General features: G+C 55.4%; 1 protein-coding gene across 1 annotated transcript in view; it reads right to left on the bottom strand.

Annotated features, from left to right (window-relative positions):
• LOC102938183 (motor neuron and pancreas homeobox protein 1-like) overlaps positions 1 to 22,595 on the bottom strand; it is a 29,970-nt gene that overhangs the window by 1,293 nt on the left and 6,082 nt on the right. The window contains exon 2 of the mRNA XM_037913093.2: positions 1,562 to 1,722. Coding sequence (XP_037769021.1) covers positions 1,562 to 1,722 — 161 coding nt within the window. The remainder of the gene's footprint in view (positions 1 to 1,561; positions 1,723 to 22,595) is intronic.

The following is a 22,595-nucleotide window of genomic DNA, read 5'->3' as shown; positions in this document are numbered from 1 at the left end:
CCCTTCCTGGTCACCCGCCCTGGAGATCACCCCCTCCCGGGTCACGCGCCCTGGAGATCACCCCCTCCCGGGTCACCCGCCCTGGAGATCACCCCCTCCCTGGTCACCGGCCCTGGAGATCACCCCCTCCCGGGTCACCCGCCCTGGAGATCACCCCCTCCCTGGTCACCGGCCCTGGAGATCACCCCCTCCCTGGATACCCACCCTGGAGATCACCCCCTCCCGGGTCACGCGCCCTGGAGATCACCCCCTCCAGGGATACCCACCCTGGAGATCACCCCCTCCCGGGTCACGCGCCCTGGAGATCACCCCCTCCAGGGATAACCCCGCCCAATCCCTGCAGTACAGCACCCCACTCTGGGCTCCACCCCAAGAGCAGCCTGTACCCATTCATTGCCACCATTTGCTGCAGCACTCTGACATTTCCGCCGAGGTCTCCCAGCCAGGCACTGACCTGACCCCGCCCTGCCTAGCTGAGGAGCTGAGCCCAGAGCCCGCAGCTCTCTGGCTGAAGGAGGGGAAGCAGCTGGTGACTGTCCTGAGGCCAAATCCCCTTCCCCCTGCCCCGGGGCCCTCTCCAGTCGAGTGCCAAGAGACCGGGGAAGGGGGGAGTCACACGACTGATGGCAGGGAAGGATCTGAAATACCTATTTCCACATAGCTGCGTGGGCGCCCTCCCCGACAGGTGCTCTCTTCCCGGGATGAGTCTGCTGGGTCGGATCCTGAGTTACGCCTTTCTGGGAGTGTAAAGGGGCTCCGGAGTAGGCACAGACAGCTCCCTGAGGATCCCCCCACACACACACACCAGAAAACCTCCCACAGCTGGTGTGGAGCTGGTATAAAGGGTTTATAACTGCCCTGCTCCCAGCCCCCGGTATACGGGGTGGATCAAGGGCATGGCCAGAGTGCTCTGTGCTACAGCTGCCCTTTGCCTCCTAGGTCCACCGGGCACTGGGGAGACATTTAGAGCAGCTCTGAGGCTGCTCTAACTTACACTGGGGGCTGGGCAGATGCCCACACTGCCCTAGAATACAGGGAGCAGAAAGGTTAAAGCCACCTTAACTACCAGCCCCCAATGCCCACTCCAAGCACAGACACGGTGTCGCGGAGAATCAGGGTCACGGGGTGGGATTCCAGTAGCCCCAGCGCTGGAACAGGGGGAGCACGGCTGCCCTGGAGGTTGGGGTTAGGAGGGGCCCCCAGGAGCTGAGTCTTAGGGACATAGCATTTTGTAGGGGACACACACACGCACACAGACAAGAGGGGCTAGAATCAGCCCAGGGTCCCAGAAGAGTGCATACACACACACACCTCCAGGGTGCCAGACCAGCAGCCCCCAGGACAGCGCGGGGACGGGCCCTGCCGCTGGCCGACTGGTTTCTGGATGGAGTCGCTGTGCTAGTAAAAGAAATCTTCTGGGGTCACCATTGCAGGACGGGAGCCCAGGGCCCATCGGCCCTGCCCCTCGCCCGTAGGTGCAGAGGGAGGCCGGTGGGCAACTCCCCCGCCGCCACCCACCCCCTGTTCCCGTCCCCCCCCACCCCCTCCCACAGGACGGTACCTGGGTCTCGGTCAGCATCAGCGACGTGGCCACCTCGAAGCGCTTAGGCCGGGACAGGTACTTGTTCAGCTTGAACTGGTTCTCGAGCTCCAGCAGCTGCTGGCTGGTGAAGGCCGTGCGGGGCCGGCGGCATTTGCCCATCAGGCCGGACTGCGGAGTGGCTGAAATGCAGCGAGCGGGCACAGGTCAGCGGGCGGGGGCGGAGGGCTGGGGCCAGGCGTCTGCCCCGCCCGGAGCTGAGCAGCTGGACCCAGGGCCAAGTCCCTGCTTTACCGCACCTGACCTTGGGCGGGGCTCGGGCGGATGCTCACGCTGCTCTGCCCTGCAGGGGGGCACCCGAGGGGGCGGCCGCTAAGAGTGGGAGGTGCTCAGCCCCCCCCCCGGCCCCCGGCAGCGGGCGCTAGCTAAGGGCCATGGCTAGACACGGCAGCGGGGGAGCGGACGGGGCTGCTGGGGAAAGGGCGCGGGGGACGAGGTGGGGCTGGGCAGCAGGAATTCGGGAGCCGTGTCCCATGAAGACAAGGCTGAGCCGGGGGGCATTTCGCTGAGGTGACCCAGGGTTAGGCGAGGCGGGAGGATGGGGCAGACGGGACGCCCCTGCTAAGCTGACGGGTGGGCACTCGGGGGAGACGGTGGCTGGCTGGAGGGCATGGGCGAGGGAAGCCTGACGCCCCTTTGGGCAGGGGTGAGAGCAGGAGGGGGGCAGGCGCTTCCTGAAGATGGAAGAGGTGTCCAGGGCGGAGGGACAGTGCAGGTGGCGGGACGGCCTGGGTGCGGGACGTCACTGCAGGCAGGCGGGAGCCTGGGCCTGAAAGCTGGAAGCTCCCTAGAAGTGGGAGGAGCCACCCGTGCCTGAACCATGGCCCCGCCCCCTGCCCTGCCCCCGCTCACCCTCCGAAGCCCCGCCCATGCTCCACCCCTATTCCAGCCCAGACCCCGCTCCCGCTCAGCCCCCTCCCCAGAGGGGCCCCCTTGCCTACCGCCTGCACCTCTCTGCCTCTCCGGGGGTGAAGAGGCACAAGCAGTGGGCGGGGGGTCGCGGGGGGGAGGCGAAAAGGTGGGGGGGATGGGAAGAGGAGCCTTGTGGGCGGGGCCACAGGGAGAAGCGTGGGCGGGGCCACACTTGGCCTCCCCTGGCCTATTGTGCCCGCCGCCCATGGGGAGGAGAATTCGTAGCATGTGGACACTGAGGGTCGCTTCATCGCAGACCCGCCGAGGGGCACAGAAAGGGGAAGTCACGCGAGGCCAGACCGTGCTGGGGCCCCTGGCCCAGCAAACTGGCCCCGTCCCAGCTGGGATTCTGCAGCCGAGACTGTCTGCACCCAAACCAGCTTGGGTGGGGCTCTCCCGGGCTGAGCAGGGCCAGCCCCGGGGGCCAGGCCCCACTGGCCAGCCCATGTGCCGGAGGACGTGGTGGTTCGCTAGGGGACGCGCTCCCTTCGGAGGAGCAGAAACTGAGCAGCGCATGTGTGAACACCTGGCGCAGTCCCAGGGAAACGAGGCCTCTCCCTGGTAGCCAATGCTGCTCCCCACGGAGCCCCTGCCTGGCCACCTCCCAGCTCCCAAGAGCCAGCAGGGCTCCCCAGAGGACCCCGGCGCAGGCTGGCCATGCAGTGCCCCCCGGCCCCGGGGCACAACAGGGGGTGCGGAGCGCTAAGTGTCGCTGTCATCACCTGGTCGTCCAATAATGGTTTTATTGCCCAGCTGATATTAAACTGGCAGTGTCGTTATCAGGGCTCGTTTGGCGATTAAAATCGATTCCGTTAGCGAAATGAAAACTCCTTGATTAGCGTGAAGTGTATTTGATTACCCCCAGCTGCCAAAGTCTGCGATAAGGGCAGCAGCCCACGGAGCGGGGCCCCGGGCCTGCTATCTCGCTAATCACCCTTTATCGCAGGTCCGTGCTGAATCAGGAGGGAGAGGAACAAAAGAGTCTTTGAGAACCTGGCGCACTTGTCTCCCTGCATGGCAGGGACAGGGCACGCACTGTTTGATTCCCCCTTCATCTCCACTCAGCCCCTTTATTGTCTCTTCGGGGCTCCACTTTTACGGCCCTTCTTTAGGAGAACAGCAGCTATTGAAACCAGCAGGGCCCTGGCGGGGTGTGAAATGCTGAGCAGGAGATGGAGGGGTGACAAGAGAGACTGCCGGGGGTCAGGCTGCAGCCCGGTCCCTGGGCATGTCACAGCGCTTGGAGACGGCTCCGGGAAGAGCGAGGCGGGGGGCTGGGAATGCAAAGCTGAGGCAGATCCCCCCAAGCAGAGAGAGCTAGTGAGCATTATCAGCCTGCAACGCTGGCAGCATGCCCATGCTGGAGAGGCCGCATGGGGCTGATCCCCACCCGTGCAAGGCACATGTGCCACGCTGCAAATGCAGGCCCGTGGTCTGTTGCACTGGTGCAATGACGGCACAAGGGGCAGGGTGGCAGCGAACGAGGTGGGCGGGAGGGTAGGATCTCCGATCAGCTTTTAGCTTCCCAACCAGAGACGCTGAAATGCCCATCGGAAAAGGGAGCAAATCCACAGTGCCGGAGCATCAAGTGGATTTAACACCATGAGATTGCAGGGTGCTACTCACCACTGAACGTCTGACACCCAGGAGATCTGCCCCAGGGCCCTGGAGCCAGCCACTCTGCCAGGAGAGTTTGCACCACCCTTCATAACCAGGAATACTGAATACATTGCCTGCCTCCAGCACTTCTCCGCCAGGCGGCTCAGAGCCAGTCACACACTTTAGCTCCGTTTTAGCAGATGCATCTCACATCTAGCCTGCACCCATGGCACCTTGAACATTGCCCTTCTCTGGTCCCATAAACTAAGCCAGGGGGACTGAGCCAGGATGGGAGTCCCAGGGGGCTGTAGAAAGTGAGGTCAGTGATGCTCTTCCCTCTGGCTCAGAGCTGTAATGTTGAGGTTTAATAACAGGTCACTAACGATCCAGAGATGCTCGTTGTGAGAGCTGGGATGTTAACCCCGGAGTCCTGGCCCCACTCCAGCTCTGGTCATCCTATTCCACTTCCCTAGAGCCCCCTGAGTGAGGCATTCTGCTCACTTCCTGTCCTCCACTCCTCTGCCGGGGCACTGAGCACTGCCCAACAGGCTGCCCTCCGGGGGAAAGGGAGTTGATTCATATGGTTTGTAAATCACTTTGGGCCTTTTGGGATGCAGGGTGCTTTCCAGGTCTGTCACTGTACCCCGTGCAGCTGTCAGTCACTACACTCCCCCCTCGGACTTTCAACAGATCACCCATTGACCTCACCGGCCTTCGCCACACAAGCTGACGGAAGGTGTCACCGGAAGGTGGTGATCTCATGTTTTAAACCCTACTATAGACAGGACCCCCCTGTAAAATCGAAACCTGATGCACACTGAGATACCACTGCTCTTCCCGGAGCACTGCATCGCACTGAGTCAGGGTGTGAAGCTTTGGCACCGAGTGTTATTAGTGGCTTTTTCGTGGGAGTGTAGCTAGGAGCTCTGTCCACACCCAGCCCCGAGACTCAGGCAGGGAACCACTTAGAACTGCACCGCAGCTAACAACAAACATTTCTCCAGATCTAGCTGTCCATACGGTCAGGTAAATGAAACTTGTCAGAGTATCTGTAACAGCACTGCCTGGTGGCTCCCAGTAATATTACCAGGAATACACCGTGCCCTCCTTTCCAGAAGAAGCCCCCTTACTATGCAGGAGGAAATGGATCTGTGTAGGAATCTGCAAAGCACAGCTGCTACCCGCCCGCCCCACATCTCCCAGTGGCTGATAGTGAAACCAGGGGCAGAGGCTTGGATGAAAACAAACCGACACACATGGAATTTGCCCCTTTTGGTTCTACAAGAGGATCAACCTTTGCTATCTCCAGGCAAGAAAACACCTGAAATAAGCAGAGGGTCTGTTAACCTTTTGCTACCCACAGTGCCACACACCCCAAACACTGAGATCTCCTTGGGCCAGCCAGCTGCAAAGTGCCAGGGTTCGAAGGGTTAAAGCTGTCAGTTTATTCATGGACTGACATCTGCAGGGCAATCATCTCAAGAAGTGTATTGAGGAAGCAGATAGTAGCCAGGAAGGGGAGGGGGAGGTTGGGAGGTGTTAAAGGAACTGAAACATGGATGTGACCTGGATCTCATGGATAGATGGGTCCAAAAAGGGAGGAATTTCATAGGCTCTGCACAGGGACACCCCTCCTCTGCCCGCCCGCACTGATGCAGGCGACCCTGAAGTGCTTGCTCAAAATTCACATGCCCATGAGAAGTATACGGACAAAGCAGCAAAACAGGGAAATTGTCGGCATGGGAACTGAAGTCAAAGGTACCAGGAAGGAACCTCCCTGAGCTAATAACAGTGTGCAGCCCTTAGACAGCACTTTCCATTGTCAGCGCTCTTTACAAACAGGAGTCAATTAACTGGGGCTAAGCCACTGAGTTAATGATGTGTCAGGCGGGAATTTATGGATGTTGCATTAACTGAACGTTATAAAGTTGCACTGGGTTGACTCCTAGGTGTCCGGATGCCAGGTGCCATGTAAGAACCTAGAGAGATCAGACTGTGTCATACACCACAGCTAACAGGAAACTCAGCAAAAGCAGGACTGGAACTCAGACCTTCATGACTCTGGCAGACCAGGGGCCAGCTCATGCCAAGGTCCCCATGTCTCAGCTGAACCCTGAGATGCATAGCTAGGACTAGCCTGGCTACCCTGGGTTAGAGCTATTCAAATCTTTATTAGAATTATAAGAACATGTTTAGTGTTTAGACTTAATTGAATGCTTGTGAGTGGCTTCCAGCATTAATCTCAGTTGTAACAGTGGTGTGCCGTGTTGCATGGTAATATCTGAGCATTTGTACTGAGAGTCTCTGTGACTCTGTAAATCACCAGGCAGGAGACAGACATTAACTAGTGTGAAGTGCTGGTCTCCAGCTGAAGGTGTTATGTCCTGGCCAAGAGGGAAAGTCCAACTCCCTTCGGCTATTGTGAGTCGAAAAAGAGGACCAAAGACGTTGCTGGTTTTGCGGCCCCCATGAAGATAAGTCTTGCAAGTGGATTCCTCCCACCAGCTGAGCTTGACGCTCTGGACACAGGGGAGAACAGGAATAAAAACCCCCAACAAGAAGGAACTGTATCTCTGTGCTTCTTGGACTCTCAGGTGCAAAGTTTACTAGGCATAAGTAAGAGATCCCCAGTATTTAGCACTGGTTAGTCCTAAAAGACATATAATGAAATATATCCTAGAATACTCCAGGCGCTGACTGAGGACGTATCTGAGCCATTAGCAATTATCTTCTAAAAGTCATGGAAGATGGGAGAGATCCAGAGGTCTGGAAAAGGGCAAATCTAGTGCCTATCTATAAAAAGGGAAATAAGGACAGCCCGGGGAATTACAGACCAGTCAGTCTAACTTCTGTACCAGAAAAGATAATGGAGCAAATCATTAAGCAATCAATTTGCAAACACCTAGAACATAATGAGGTGATAAGTAACAGTCACCTAATAGGAAAGGAGGACTTGTGGCACCTTAGAGACTAACCAATTTATTTGAGCATCCGATGAAGTGAGCTGTAGCTATTGGTTAGTCTCTAAGGTGCCACAAGTACTCCTTTTCTTTTTGTGAATACAGACTAACACGGCTGCTACTCTGAAACCAGTCACCTAATAGCTTGCTTTGACAGGGTAACAAGCCTTGTGGCTAGGGGAAAACGGTAGAAGTGGTCTATCTTGACTTTAGTAAGGCTTTTGATACTGTCTTGTGTGACCTCATTAACAAACTAGGGAAATGCAACCTGTACTATAAGGTGGGTGCATAACTGGTTGGAAAACCATTCCCAGAGAGTAATTATCGGTGGTTCACAGTCAGGCTGGAAGGGCATAACGAGTGGGGTCCCGCAGGGATCAGTTCTGGGTCCGGTTCTGTTCCCTATCTTCATCCATGATTTAGAAAGTACACTTATAGTTTGGGGCCGACAGCAAGCTGAGAGAGGTTCAAGTGCTTTGGAGGGTAGGATTAAAATTCAAAATGATCTGGACAAACTGGAGAAATGGTCTGAAGTAAACAGAATGAAATTCAGTATGGACAAATGCAAAGTCCTCCACTTAGGAAGGAACAATCAGGTGCACACACACACAATGGGCAGTGACTGCCTAGGAAGGAGCACTGCGGAAAGGGATCTGGGGGTGATAGTGGATCACAAGCTAAATATGGGTCAACAGTGTAACGCTGTTGCAAAAAAAGCAAACATCACTCTGGGCTGTATTAGCAGGAGTGTCGTAAGCCAGACACGAGCCGTAATTCTTCCACTCTGCTCTGTGCTGATTAGGCCTCAACTGGAGTATTGCGTCCAGTTCTGGGCACCACATTTCAGGAAGGATGTGGACAAATTGGAGAAAGTTCAGAGAAGAGCAACAAAAATGATGAAAGGTCTAGAAAACATGAGCTATGAGGGAAGATTGGGTTTGTTTAGTCTGGAGAAGAGAAGACTGCGGGGGGGACATGAGAACAGTTTTCAAGTACATAAAAGTTGTTACAAGGAGGAGGGGGAAGAATTGTTCTCCTTAACCTCTGAGGACAGGACAAGCAGCAATGGGCTTTAATTGCAGCCAGGGAGGTTTCGGTTGGACAGTAGGAAAAACGTCCTGTCAGGGTGGTTAAGCACTGGAATAAATTGCCCAGGGAGGTTGTGGAATCTCCATCACTGGAGACTGTTAAGAGCAGGTTAGACACACCCCTGTCAGGGACGGTCTAGATAATACCTAGTCCTGCCATGAGAGCAGGGGACTGGACTAGACGACCTTGCGAGGTCCCTTCCAGTCCTACGATTCTATGATATAGAGCTTGCTTATTACCAAAGCTTCTATTACTTTTTGAAATTTAAGATTGTAACTCATTTGCATATATATGTTTACCTGCTTTAACCTCTCTTGTCTCCTTTTTCTATTTAATAAATCTTGGTATAGCTTATTACAGGCTTGGCTACAAGCGCTCGCTTTGGTGTGAGATCTAAAGAGCAACTGGCCTGGTGTAAGTGACTGGTCCTTTGGGACTGGGCGCAGCCGGACTGCTGCTGCGATTTGTGGTGTGAGGGACGAGCTATCACAGAGACACGCTCACTGGGGTGACGAGGCAGACCGGGGTATCCAAGGGGCCTGTCCCAAAGAATGGCTAGAGCTGTGAAGGGGACTCCAGCTGCCCGCTCTGGGGAAGGGTGTGCAGACAGTACTGGGGCTCAGCGCTATCGAAGGCAGTTTATGGGCAAACAAGAGCCGGCAAGGAAACTCGATCCTCATCCATCGGCGGGGAGATCACTAACCAGTGCCACCAGCAGCTACTGTCCCACAGCCAGGCCAGGCCAAGGGGTCCGAGAGCTCCAGATGCTGCCAGAGCTACCCCCTTGTGCCCCACTCAACCCCCCTCCCCAAACCAGAAGACTGAGCCCAGAGCAATAGCGAGAAAGCCTGTCAGAGCCAAGGGACGGCTCCTGAGAAGAGAGAACTGGGCCAGCCAGGAGACTATGTTAAACATCACACTCCCGGCTCACACCTTTGCAGGGATCTTCCCCTCCCCAAAACAGCAGGGATCAAAGGTCCTACCCCCCCACACACACACACCAATATCCACTCCCACCCCCAAATCACCTGTTGTCCCAGGGTCACTGGTCCCTGTAAGAGGGAATGGGCCCAGTTCACCTGGGACTAGTTAGCTGCCTCCCAATGGAGCCTGATAGGGGGCCTCTGTAAAGAGCCAGGCAGCAGTTAAGAAGGTGCTGGTGAGAGCACGTGGAGACAGCTGGAGTTGGGAGCTGGTGGGTAGAGACCTGATGGGAGCTGTGGGAGAGAACTGGCCAGAGCTGAGCAGAAGGCCCGCACCAAGGCCCGGGGCAAAGGGAGACACCAGTGTGATGTTGCACCCCATGTGTTTTATGGAAATATGCTGCTAAGTGTGAATATGACGTAACTGGAATATGCTTTCTGCAAAAGGTCTCTTGTAAGGTATCATTACAGAGCTTATAATCTACTGAACATATTCCTCCTGTTTGTATGAATGCATCATTCTTGTATCTGAAGCTAGACATATAAAGTATAACTCTGAGGTCCTATTGTAATCATGCAAAGTGTGGGCCATTAATGGGGGTTTGGAAGCTTGATGGTTCCCATTGACCAGGACAATTGGTTGTAAATGGTCTGTTTACTTGCAAGCCTTAGTGGGTGCCTGCGAGTCAGGCCTGGAAGAATGAAGGCTGGGGTCTGCCAGGACATGTGACCATGTCACATGATACTGGAATCCATCTTAAACCTGGTGCTTTTCCATTGAGAAGGGGGGGGTGGGGACCCAGAAAGACAAAAGATTCCTGCCTTGTGCCAGAGATATAAAAGGGGGTGGAACAGAACAAAGGGGGCTGCCAGTCATGAGGAAACCCCTAGTTAACACCTAAGGTCCCTGCTGGAACTAGCAAGGGCTGTACCAGGGAAAGGATCGGGTCCAGACTAGGAAGGCGTCTAGTCTGTGAAAGAAGCTTATCGGAACATCTCTGAGGGTGAGATTTTACCTGTCATCAGTTTCTTAATGTATTAGGTTTAGACTTACATGGTTTTGCTTTATTTTGCTTGGTGACTTACTTTGTTCTGTCTGTTATTACTTGAAACCACTTAAATCCTACTTTTTATACTTTATAAAATCACTTTTGTTTATTAATTAACCCAGAGTAAGTGATTAATACCTGGGAGAACAAACAGCTGGGCATCTCTCTCTATCGGTGTTAGAGAGGGCAAACAATTTATGAGTTTACCCTGTATAAACTTTATACAGAGTAAAATGGATTTATTTGGGGTTTGGATCCCATTGGGAGCTGGGTGTCTGGGTGCTGGAGACAGGTGACCTGCTGAGCAGTTTTTGGTTAAAGTCTGCAGCTTTGGGCGCATGGACCAGACCTGGGTCTGGGTTGCAGCAGGCTGGCGTGTCCGGCTCAGCAAGGCAGGGTGCTGGAGTCCCAAGCTGGCAGGGAAAAAGGGCTCAGAGGTCATTTCAGCGCGTCAGGTGACAGTCCAATGGGGGTCTCTGTGACTGAACCCGTCACAACCAGCTCAGTCAGGGCAGGCTGGGCCCGGAGAAAGAGGCTGACTCCAGAGGGAGGTTCCCATGAGAAGCTGCTCGGCAATAGCAGGACTTGCCCGTGAAGGGGCCTGGGGAGTGGAGCGCCGCGGGGAGGCCAAGCTGAGGCTGCGGGAGAAGAGTTGCAGCAAGCGAGGAGAACTGCCAGACGCAGAGGCCCTGGAATAGGAGCGCTGGCCCTGGGGAAGAGGCCTGGCCACTCACAGGTGGCTGGCCCGGGGAGGGGGGCAGAAGAACTGGGGAACGCAGTGGGTGGGGGATCTCGGGTGGGCAGCCTGGAGGCGGCTCCTGGAATGGGCGTGGGGAATAGCTGCATTTTACTTTGAGGCTTTGGGAATTGTCTGCGGGTTGCACTGAGACAAATAAATTGTGCCCAGAAGCAGGGCCTGAACACGACTCTGGGAAGGACAACATTCCTTTCCTGGGCGGGGGAGGTGACCATTGGGCTGATCTGTGGCGGGGAGGATGGGCAGCTCCGCCTGCCCTAGGAAAACTGAGGCAGGAACTTTCTGCCTTGCTGTGGTTGGCCACACAAGGGCGCCCTGGCACGGGCGAGCTCTGTTACACCAGCTCAGGGCAGCAGCTGTGAAATTCCATGCAGAGACCAACTTGAATCAGATTTCAGACCCACCCATGGCTTCCTGTGTCCACACGGACCCCAGAAACACACGTACATGGAGGTCTGCAGGAATAATACATGCAGGACTCCAAAGCAAACGCTGGGCCTGTGTTTCAGGGACATGGTGGACATAAGGCCTGCCTGGGGTCCGGCTGTGTCTGCAGGGAGCCCTGCCCGCTCTCTGCCTTGCTGCACCGTGTGGGGCAGGGAGGGGCCTGTAGCTAGAAACTGAATTGCTCGTGGGAATTGTAAAAACCTCAGTTCCAGCTCTGGGCTACCCGTGCAGCCTGAGATGGTTTCTGAGTCGAGACTTGCCAGGTGGTTCGTGCCTGTGGGCTGACCCCTGACCTCACTGGCTCACACACAAGGACCTGCGGGGTCCTTCTGAGACAGAAATTCCTAGAATGGGGCGGTTCTTACCTAATCCAACCCCACTGGGTGAAGCCAGTGACCTCAGAAGGAGAACACCCCATTCTGATTTGCCAAGAAACTCCCCAGGAGAAGCCTCGCTCAGGAAACGCCCCAAAGGTGAGGAACCAGCCAGGCCACCATCTCCACAAGGGAAAGAAGAACCCTGGTTTCCACCTGCTGCCGTGGCTGCTGTTGACCACTCGTCCCTGGCCATGCAGTGCCGCCATGCCTGAGAGAGGCCTGGGCTTCCCAGGCTAGCCGCCGAGGGGGAGCTGCCCAGAAACACGCGACATCTAGACTTGACGTCTACAAGCCAGTAACCCATGGCCAGCCAGCAAGTCCATTGGTACTAATCAGCCAACACGATAAAAACACCAGCTGATCCATTCGACCCTGTACGAGCTTCCTGAAAGAGAACGAAACTACCAGGGTCACAAGACGCTCCCGCCCCCCGCAGAAATATCAACCTGTTTGTAGATTCCAAAGCCAGAAGGGACCTTTGTGATCACCTAATGTGAAGCTCCTGCCTGCCCCAGGCCATGGGATTGCCCTGCATTAATTCCTGTTTGAGCTACTGCAGCTCTGAGTAAAACATCCAATCTCGATGTGAAAATTCCTAGTGACGGAGAACCTGCCAGAACCCTTCCTAGGTTGTTCCTGTGGTTAATTACCTGGAACAAGCTGTCTCACCTTGGGCTCTGCAAGACCGCGTGAAGCCCCGTCTTGCTGTGGGGAGATTCACTCTTTACCTACCCACCTACCATGGGGGCTGGCTGTCTTGACTGACATCCGAGCTACTTTCCACATTTGCTGCAGGCTGGAAATGATTGACACTCACCACATCCGCCATTCAGCTGGAATATCAAGACACTGCCTGGCCGTCAGACTGGGGCTTCGGGGGCCGAGCGCGAAACAACACAGTTGCCTCCCTAGATTATTAGGTGACGTTCGTAAAGAATTGCTGGCTTCTTTGGTATGGTTCAGACGGCCGGTACCTAGGTTCATCGGGGATCTGATATTAGCCGACTGTGTTTTCACTTGGTCTCTAACACATTTTGCTTGGTTGCTGTAGCTAACAGAATGTATCACACTAGAGCCGGGCTGGGCCGGGTGGGCTTTGCCCCCAGTGTCAGGGTCAGGACTCTGAGGAGCTGGGGCAGACAACAGAGCTGACGCTGACCCACTTGACCCCTTGGACTGGCTATATCGGCCTGGCCCGTCTGCCTTGCAGCTGGTGTCTTCGGCCCTGAGCACGATGCTGCCAGCACCACAGACAGCGCTTAATGGCCACCTTCTACACCCTGTCATCTTGGGCCTCTTGCCTTGGCTTTTCCTCCTGGGACCCGGGCTCCCCCGCCGCCTGGTTTCCTTCCTCTCGCTTCCCCTCTCAGGGTCTTAGCCGCTGGACCATTCTGGGCGGTTCCCCGAACCCCCCACTTACCCCTCACTACCTCCTCCCGCTTGGCCACATCCCTGTAATTTAACTGCACTGCACCCCTCCCGGACTCCCTGCGGCTCCCGCGCTGCCAAGCCTGGCTCTACCCTGCGTGTCCCACTGGGCCATCGCCATACCAGGCACCGTCCCACCCAGCAGGCTTCTCAGCCAGGTGCCCAGCTCACCCGTCCCCTCTCCCACATCGCTCCTCCGGGCAGCCTCTCAGACCCACGGCTCACAGAGGTTTAAGGCCAGAAGGGGCCATCTAATTCTAGTCTGACCTCCTATAGATCACGCCCCGCCCGCCCTGCACTTAACCGAATAACTAAGGCAGCTTCCAGGAAGGCCTCTGGGCTGGCTCTGGAGACCTCAAGAGCTGGAGAAGCCACTGCTGCCCTTGGGAGTTTGTCCCAGTGGCTAATGGCCCGCAGAGCTAACAATTCCTGTGGGAACGTGTCTGGCTTCAGCTCCCAGCCACTGGCTCTTGCTCTGCGTCTCTCCACTGCAACAGATTAAAGAGCCCGGTTAGCGCCGCCGTGTTCTCCCCGGGAAGGCACCGACACCCTGCAATTCACTCGCCTCGCCCTCTGTCTGGGGAGCTGGACAGATCGCGCGTCTGACGTCTCTCACTCTAAGGCGTTTTCTCCAGCCCGTGAATCGCTCCTGTGGCTCTGTTCTGTCCCGTTCACGTGGGGACCCAGAACCGGCTGCCCTATTCCTGGCGGTCTCACCAGTGCTGTGCACACAGGTAAAATCACCTGCCTACCTCTACTTCTAGTCCCCTATTTATACACATTAGCCCTTCTGGTCACCGCTCACATTCAGCCGTTTGTCCACTAGGACCCTGTGGCGGGGTGGACACCCGCTCGGGCCCAGAGGGGTTTAAGGCAGCCCTGGGAGAGGGCTGGGGCAGGGGAAGAGCTGGGCTGATTGGCAGAGGAGCCGCAGCTGGGGGCCACGCCCCAAACAGACCCGGCGGGCCTTATGAAAGCCAGGAGCAGAAGAGCGCTCTTCTCCAGCGCCGAGAGGCAGGGACCTGGCTGCAGAGACCTGAATAGGGGACCTAGTTTGGAGCAGGGCTGGGGAAAGGCCAAGGGAGCTCGGGCCGAGGAAAGCCCCAGGCTGTGGGCCTGGGAAGGTCTATTAGGTATGGGGGTTGCAGGGGCAGCCACGGGTAGGCAGAGGCAGCAGGTCTAAACCCAGCCTTGCCTGGGATGAGTGGCTCCCACTGCAGTCTGCCCCAGGGCGCGGGGGCTAGCTGGTGGCTGGCAGGAGCCTACGACAGAGGTGAGGTAGGGATGGCGGGGGGGTTCCCCTGGGAGGGGGAGACCCAGAACTGTGGGGTACTGCCAGGGGGCAGCACCCAGTGAAAGGGGCACCAGGGTCCTGGGAGGGACACGGGAGCCAGCAGCAGGGTGAGACACTGGCCTGAAGAGGGCGCTTCGGAGGCTGGTGAGCTAATTCCCTTAGACGACCAGCAGGAGGCACCGCCTGTGAGTCTGCGTCCCGTTACAGACCCCAAAACCCTTTTCAGAATCACTTTTGTCCAGGATCCGGTCCCCCATCCTGTAGGTCTGCCCTGCAGTCCTTCATCCTCGGTGCACGACCTTGCATTTGGCTGTATTAAAATGCATTTTGTTTGAATGGGCCCAGCTTACTGAGCAATCCGAATCACTCTGTATGACTGCCCTGTGCTCAGCATCATTCCCCACTCTGCTGGTCGGTGTGTCATCTGCAGTGATTTGATATTTTCTTCCAGATCACTGGTGACAATCTTGAATAGCATCAGACCTAGAACTGATCCCTGCAGAACCTCACGAGAAACATCCCCATTCAGTGAGGATTCCCCATTCACAACTACCTTAGAGATCTGTCAGTCACCCACTTCTTTGTTGATTTGTGACGGTACTGAGTCAAACACCCGACAGAAGGCTCTGTCTGTTACATCGACACAATCACCTTCATCAACCAAACTTGTAATCGCAAAGAATGAAATCGGGTTTCTTTGAGAAGACGAATTTTCCCCAGCGCCCAGACCGTTCCTGGCCTGGCATCCCCAGCACCCAGACCTCTCCTAGCCCTCCCTCCTCCTGCTCATCCTCACACTGTGGTACCCGCTGGAGGGTGGGAGATAGCTGTCTGAAATGACAGTGCATTGGGCTGCCGATGCAAGCCGGAGGCTGCCCCAGGGCACTGCCCTGTCTCTGACCCGCAGAGCTGAAAAGGAACCACTGTCCCCAGCTCCCAGGGTTTAAACCACAATGGGGCCGAAGTGCCACAGATGGATGAGCATCACGCCCACTTCCAAGCCGCCGTCCAGAGTGTAAAAGGGACAGGCCAGCGAGCGTGAACTGCCAGGATCTGGCTTGAATCAAACCAGGGGGAGTGCTGGGCGCTGGCGCTACGTTGGCCTGGGCAGGCAGAACTTGGGCGCTGACCGGGGTCCAGGCACATAGGAGGAGACAGAGCATCCCGTTTACATGGACACGACAGACGCAGGGAGGACGGGTCATTGTCCCCACTGTACAGCTGGCGACCTGGAGCCCAGCGAGGCCGAGTGACTTTCCCAGGGTCACACGGGAGCGGGTGGCTGATCTGAACCTAGATCCCCTAGTCCAAGCCCAGCGCATCATCCTTGCCCCGGGAATCCCCTGTCTGTTTACCCCATCCTGCTGCTGGTGGAGCAGGAGGGGCCGGCCCTGCAGTAAGCAGCCCGGATTTCCTACAGCTGGGGCAGGGGGGCTCTGACCCTAGAACGACACCCTCCCCCCGCAGAAGCGTGACAGCCCTGTGCCTTCCCAGCTGCTGCCTTTGCAGGAGCTCAGCGGGCAGAGCCGGATGGCCGGCCTCTCTCCTGTCCAAGGTCTCGCTGAGTCCAGCCAGGCACCGGTTGCCCCAGTGGGAAAGCCGAGAATGATTCACTCTCGCAAAGAGCTTTCACACGCTCACCCGCCCGGGGCCATAGACCAAGTCTCTCAATGCCCATAAATCTCCAGCTTGGCAGCTCTCTGCATAGGGCCTCACCGGCCTGCCTCGCACTTCCTTACTGCTGACAGGGGGCGCAGAAATCAGCCTCCCCCGGGACTCTGAACACACCCCGGCTTCCTGCGCCAGCCGCCCCTTCGCACGCGGCCCAGCGGGTCCCCAGCCAGCACCAGCTAAGAAATTCCTACGGCTTGAGGAGAAACGCAGCCCTGGCAGAGACTCCCCTCCCTTTGGCTCCGCGGGGCCCCGGCTCACGCCTGCCTGGTCTGGATCCCTCCTGTCTCGATGTGCGACAGAGCAACCGCACTAGCCAGTGTGGTAAAAGGCTTCTATGTCCAGTCCCTGGGAGGGATCACCCCCAACGGCTGGAAGCAGCAAAGGCAACGTGATCTCTCCTGGCTCGGGAAGCAGAAGAGAGGCCCCCTCCCACAGATTCCCTGAGCTGTCTCAGGGCCAGACACCAAGCCCAGTGCCCAGGCTTGGATGGCTCAGGAGGCCAGAGCCTTCCTGCTCCACGCTACCTGGCTGGACGCAGTCTAGGCTGGCTTTGAGAGGCAGCTGTCGCCCCCCAAGCCAGGATGTTCTGCTAAAACTTCAGGGAACCCCAAAATAATTCCTCCCCTCAGCTTATGCTGAGCCCTAGGTCCCGGGGGGCCGTGGAGAGGCAGGAGGGGAGTGGGGAATCGGATCATTTGTTTGCGCACTCAGATAAAACAATTTCCAGGTGAGCCTGGGAGAGTCGCTGCCCCTGTCTGGGCCTCAGTTTCCCCCACCTATGTCATGGGGATGAAGAGACTGACCCCCCTCCGCTGGGTGGGTGATGATATATTCATTAGTGAGGGAAGGTCAACCTGTGCAGAGGGCTAGAGCAAAGCTTAGGGTAGGTTTTGCCCAGGAAGTGACAACCAGGGGGTACTAGGGTGAGTGCCACCGAGAGGAAGGATGATCCAGTGGTGAGGGCTCTAGCCTGCGACTCTGCTCTGCCACAAATGCCTGGGTGACCGCGGCCAAGTCCCTTAATATCTGAGCGCCTGAGTTCTCCATCTGTTCAATGGGGGAATAGCCCTGCCCTGCCCCACACGGGTGTTGTGGGACTGCATCCACCAAAGCTCGTGAGGGGCTCAGATGCTTCCTGGGGGGGATGGGGGGCACATAAAGACCTTTCCTCGGTAGCAGCGTTTCCCTGATGAAGTGAATTTTGCTCACACAAATTATTCAGAAGGGGGAGCTCAATGTCGTGTGTGTGCACAGGTGTGTCTGCGTGTTCATGCGTGTGTGCGCATGCATGCATGTGTGTCTGTGCGCGTGTGTGCATGTGTGTCTGTGCGTGTCTGTGCACATGTGTGCCAGGTGTGACAAAGTTCCTGCTCTACCTTGGTGGGTCTTGCGCTTGTTGGCGGATTTGCTCGCCTTGGAGCTTCACGGCAGCCCTCAGCTTGGCCGTTTTTCTGAACCCACAGTCCAGGTCGACTCCTCCTGTGTCTGACCAGGAGTTGGGAGGATATGTGGGGAACCCAGGCCCGCCCTCTACTCCGGGTCCCAGCCCAGGGCCCTGTGGAATGCAGCTGTCTGGAGTGCCTCCTGGAACAGCTGTGCGACAGCTACAACTCCCTGGGCTACTTCCCCATGGCCTCCTCCCAACACCTTCTTTATCCTCACCACAGGACCTTCCTCCTGGTGTCTGATAACGCTTGTACCCCTCAGTCCTCCAACAGTCCGCGTTCTCACTCTCAGCTCCTAGTGTCTCTTGCTCCCAGCTCCTCACACGTGCACCGCAAACTGAAGTGAGCTCCTTTTCAAACCCAGGTTTTTAAACCCTGATTAGCCTGCCTTAATCGATTCTAACAGGTTCTTGATTGGCTGCAGGTCTTCTAATCAGCCTGTCTGTCTTAATTGTCTCTAGAAGGTTCCTGATTGTTCTGCAACCTTCCCTGTTACCTTATCCAGGGAAAAGGGACCTACTTAACCTGGGGCTAATATATCTACCTTCTATTACTCTCCTGTAGCCATCCGGACCGACCCTGTCACACTGTGTGTGTGCACACGTGTGTGTCTGTGCGTCTGTGCATGCATGTGTATGCCTGTGTGTGCATGCATGTGTGTGTTTGTGCACGCATGCGCATGTGTCTGTGTGCGTGTGCATGTGTATGTGTGTATGTGCATCTGTGTTGACGTGTGTGCGCGTCTGTGTGTGGGTACATGTATGAGTGTGTGTTTGTGCTCTCCACCAGGATTAAAACACCTGACTCCCAAATCCATCTGGTGCCCTTGTTATTTATTCCTGTTATTAATTAGGGCGGCAGCCAGGAATGCCATTCACAGATGGGGCCCTCTTGTGCTGGGAGCCGTACAAAGGAGTCACCAGGAGGACAAGCCCTGCCCCAGAGAGCTTACAACCTACACATCAGACAGGGTGTGACAGGTGGAACTTGCTCCTCCAAAAGATTTTCAGGAGCCGTGGGAATTTTGTGGCTGTGGCAGGTCCAGCGGGTCCCAGGCTGCATGGCCCCAAATCTCCTTTCAGTTTGCTGGAAGAAGCTGCCCCTGCAGCCCAAGGGCAGCAGTAAACGTGGCTCTGGCACTGGGGAGAGAGGCAAGGGGTGCAGTGACTGGGCTGTATTTGGGGAAGCATCTGCCTGAGCTCCCCCCTGCACCTGCTCCCCAAATCTCACTGGTCTACGGCCCTCCCGCACCAGATTGTCAGCCACCCTAGGGAGTGAGGAGCCACTGAATATTGGAGCAGAGGGGTTGCCAGTCTGGGTTGGCCCAGGAGTCCATCTAGCCCAGTATCCGGTCTCTGACCATTTCCTGTGCTAGCTGCATCAGAGGAAGGTGCAAGGAATCCGCTATCTAGAATAACCGACCGATAGGGGAAATTTGTTCCTAACCCCGGTCACTAGAGATTGGCAGGAGCCCTGCAGCAGGAGATTTTATAGCCCCCACATGCTTATTGTGTCTAATGTACCTGTAGCTTGTTCATATCCTTGTCTGCAGGCTTTTTAAAATCCTGCTAAGCTCTTGGCCTCTGCATCATGTGCTAATGAGTTCCACAGGTTAATTATGCATTGTGTATAAATAGTGAGCCTGATTTGAGTTCCACAGGTTAATTATGCATTGTGTATAAATAGTGAGCCTGATTTGTCTCCTGATTTACACAGGCATCAGCCAGAATAACTGCACTGAAGTTAAAGCTCTGGGATGAACCATCCAGTCCTGGTGACTTGTTGCAGGGAGAATTATCATGTTGTTCCAGGCCTTCCTCTTCTAACCCTTCAGTCTCTGACTCCCCTCACCTCTCTTACCTGGAAAGTAGGTATTTTCCCCAACTCTTCTGTGCTGGAGACTGATATAAAGGGATCATTTAGCTTCTCTCCAATGTGCTAATCCGCTCTGACTGCTCCCTTTGCCCCTGCTGGACTCACGGACACTCACCGGCTTTGGCTTCTGCTCTCCCCACAGCATTTATTTGTTTTTCTGTCTCTGGCGATTTGCTCTTCAAATTCTACCGTTCCCCGAATCGCTCGCGCTCATTTTACTGGTCCCCACTCAGTCTTGTTTCTGTGGGCCTAGGGCCACGGCTCCAGCAACCTCTTCACTTTGCAGGTTAGCCACAGTGGTAGTTTCTCCTCCCTGCTTTCTGTTTGCATTTCTGGGTGTGTGTGGCTTCTGGGGCTCCAGTGCGTCCTGCTGCGTAAGGAGCCCCCATGGTGAGGGCCAGAATTTTAATGCGAGGCTCCGGGGTTCGTTCTTTCTAACAAGCTACCGCAGATGTTTTTAATCCTCTTTCCCGAACATCAGCATCAGAGGGTTAATTTGTGAGGCTGTTCTTCCCCCAAGGAAGCTGAACGTAATTACACTGTGGCCCCTGCCACGGGGTGACTCAGCTGAAGGACACACAGCAGACTCCTAGCCCTACCTCTGCCTATATTTGGACCAACCTCCCGTTGACTCTGGTACACTTTGCCCCAGTACAATGAAGAGCTTCAGAATCTGGCCCCTGGGTGTTGCTAGGACCCAGTCCAGACCAGTCTCTTCGCTCGTTACTCCAGACTCAGCTGTCCTGAGAAGACACCATTTACGGTGGCAAGAGATTGCCGCTTCTGGCTGCATCCTGCTGGGACATGTGCCAGTCCGGAGCTGGAGTTATTCCTACTTCAGCAGCTTTGGTGGCCTCTCCGCGTTTCTCCATCGCTGTCTTGGTCAGGTGCCCACCACCGGTGGGACCTGCCCCACTTATGGGCCCGATCCTGCAATCACTTCGGTTCACAAATAACTTTATTCCCACATGGAGTTCCGATGGGCCCAGTCCATTCCTGCCGGGGGCGTCTTGCGATGCTTGGAGTGTGGGCCTTGTCTAGTTTCCCAGTCTCAGGCCAGCGTAGGAATAACGCAGCACTGGGCCAGCCCCATAGACTTCAGTTCAGCTACTCATGGGAGTAAAGCCATGTCTTTGCAGGGCCGTTGGCATTTGTCTGATCTGGGATTTGCCTCCTTGCCTGCATGTCTCTGGGGACAATCAGATGCCCAGTGTCTGGGGTCAGTATAGCCCAGGAGTTCTCAAACTGTGGGTCGGGACCCCATTTTAATGGGGTCGCCAAAGCTGGCATTGGCCCTGGGACCCAGCAAGTCTGACACCAAAGCCCCATCACCCAGGGATAAAGTTACATACCCCTTCCCGGAGCAGAAGCCCTTGGGCTTCAGCTTTGGCCCCCCCGCCCGGGGAAGCAGGGCTCGGTCGGGCTTGGTCTTCAGTCCCCGCTCCTGGGGTCGTGTAGTAATGTTTGTTGTCAGAAGGGGGTCGCAATGAAATGAAGCTTGAGAACTGCTGGTCTAGCATTTGGGAGTCCAGTTCTTCCAGGCAACAGGTGCGATATTAATAACAGACCGAAAGCAGACAGGCACCGAGCGGTGACTATGCCCCGTCTTGCAGGTGTTCAGATTCTGCCCAGTAAATGTGATTAGAAGAGTGAAATTCACCCCTTTTACCCCAAGGCCGAGACACGCTGTAGCCCCGCTTTGGCCCCCGGGGCTCAAGGGGCGTCTCACCCTCAGGCCAGCCTTCAGCAAAGGGGCAAATTCCACCTGGGAGTGAATATATTCATATTTAGTCCCATGAAGCATGAAAATGCAGCCAGTTAACACCTGACGCTTTGTAAATGCAACACTAAGTACAAGCTGTAAATGTATCTGTCTCCCTCACCTCCACCCCACCTCTGCACCGGGAGGAGAGAGAAAACGTTCCATAGGAAGGTGCCTATCCCCAGAAAATGGCCCCCCTGGCTGCCTTGGACCCGATCACTAGGTGTTTAATTTCAGGAGATGGGCGATAATGGGCTTTTCCTTTTAACTTTCTACACCATTACTCATCCAGCTGGGCTTTTAATTAACCAGATTGCCTGGCTGTATTTTTTTAAATGGGCTTTGAAGTTATTAAATCATGAAATTTACATAATAAATCCATGCTTTTCATAGCCAATTCATCAAAGGATTGGGCTTCATTTTAAAGATTCGGGACCTAATCCCTGCAGTCTTTGCACAAGCAGGATTTCCACTGACTTCAACGGGAGGCACAAGGGCAAGGACAGACCTGGGATACAGATATATAAATATATATTCCCATCAACTAGCGTGAAAACTCAGGACAGAATAAGGTTCCAACACCTGAGGCCTGTGGTACTTGTGTGTTGGCTGATACGCTTGTAAAGTATGTTCCCAGGCCCATTCCTGACTGGTCCACTCGAGGACAACAGCCTACTACTGAGGCATGTTAATAGAGTTACACTAGAGTAATATGCTGGAATTGGAAAAGGTTCAGAAAAGGGCAACAAAAATTATTAGGGGTATGGAACGGCTTCCCTATGAGGAGAGATGAATAAGACTGGAACTTTGTGGCTTGGAAAAGAGATAACTCAGGGGGGATATGATCATGAGTGATGTGGAGAAAGTAAATAAGGAAGTGTTATTTACTCCTTTTCATAACATAAGAACTAGGGATCGCCAAATTAAATTAACAGGCAGCAGGTTTAAAACAAACAAAAGGAAGTATTTTTTCACACAGCGCACAGTCAACCTGTGGAACTCTTTGCCAGAGGATGTTGTGAAGGCCAAGACTAGAACAGGGTTCAAAAAAGAACTAAATAAGTTCATGGAGGATAGGTCCATCAGTGGCTATTAGCCAAGATGGGCAGGGATGGTGTCCCTAGCCTCTGTTTGCCAGAAGCTGGGAATGGGCGAGGGGAAGGATCACTTGACGATTCCCTGTTCTGTCCATTCCCTCTGGGGCACCTGGCCCAGGCCACTGTCGGCAGACAGGACACTGGGCTAGATGGACCTTTGGTCTGACCCAGTCTGGTGGTTCTGATGTTCACTGTTAGCTTCAATGGTAGAGGGCTGTTTTCTGGTACTGAAGGACCTGACTTCAAACCTGCTAATGACCCACTGACGGGAGCAGTCATCGCAAATACACAAAGGCAAATTACAATT

This window comes from Chelonia mydas, chromosome 11, assembly GCF_015237465.2.
Source record: "Chelonia mydas isolate rCheMyd1 chromosome 11, rCheMyd1.pri.v2, whole genome shotgun sequence".
In the NCBI taxonomy this organism is placed as follows: Eukaryota; Metazoa; Chordata; order Testudines; family Cheloniidae; genus Chelonia; species Chelonia mydas.
This window is presented reverse-complemented; position numbering and strand designations above follow the sequence as displayed.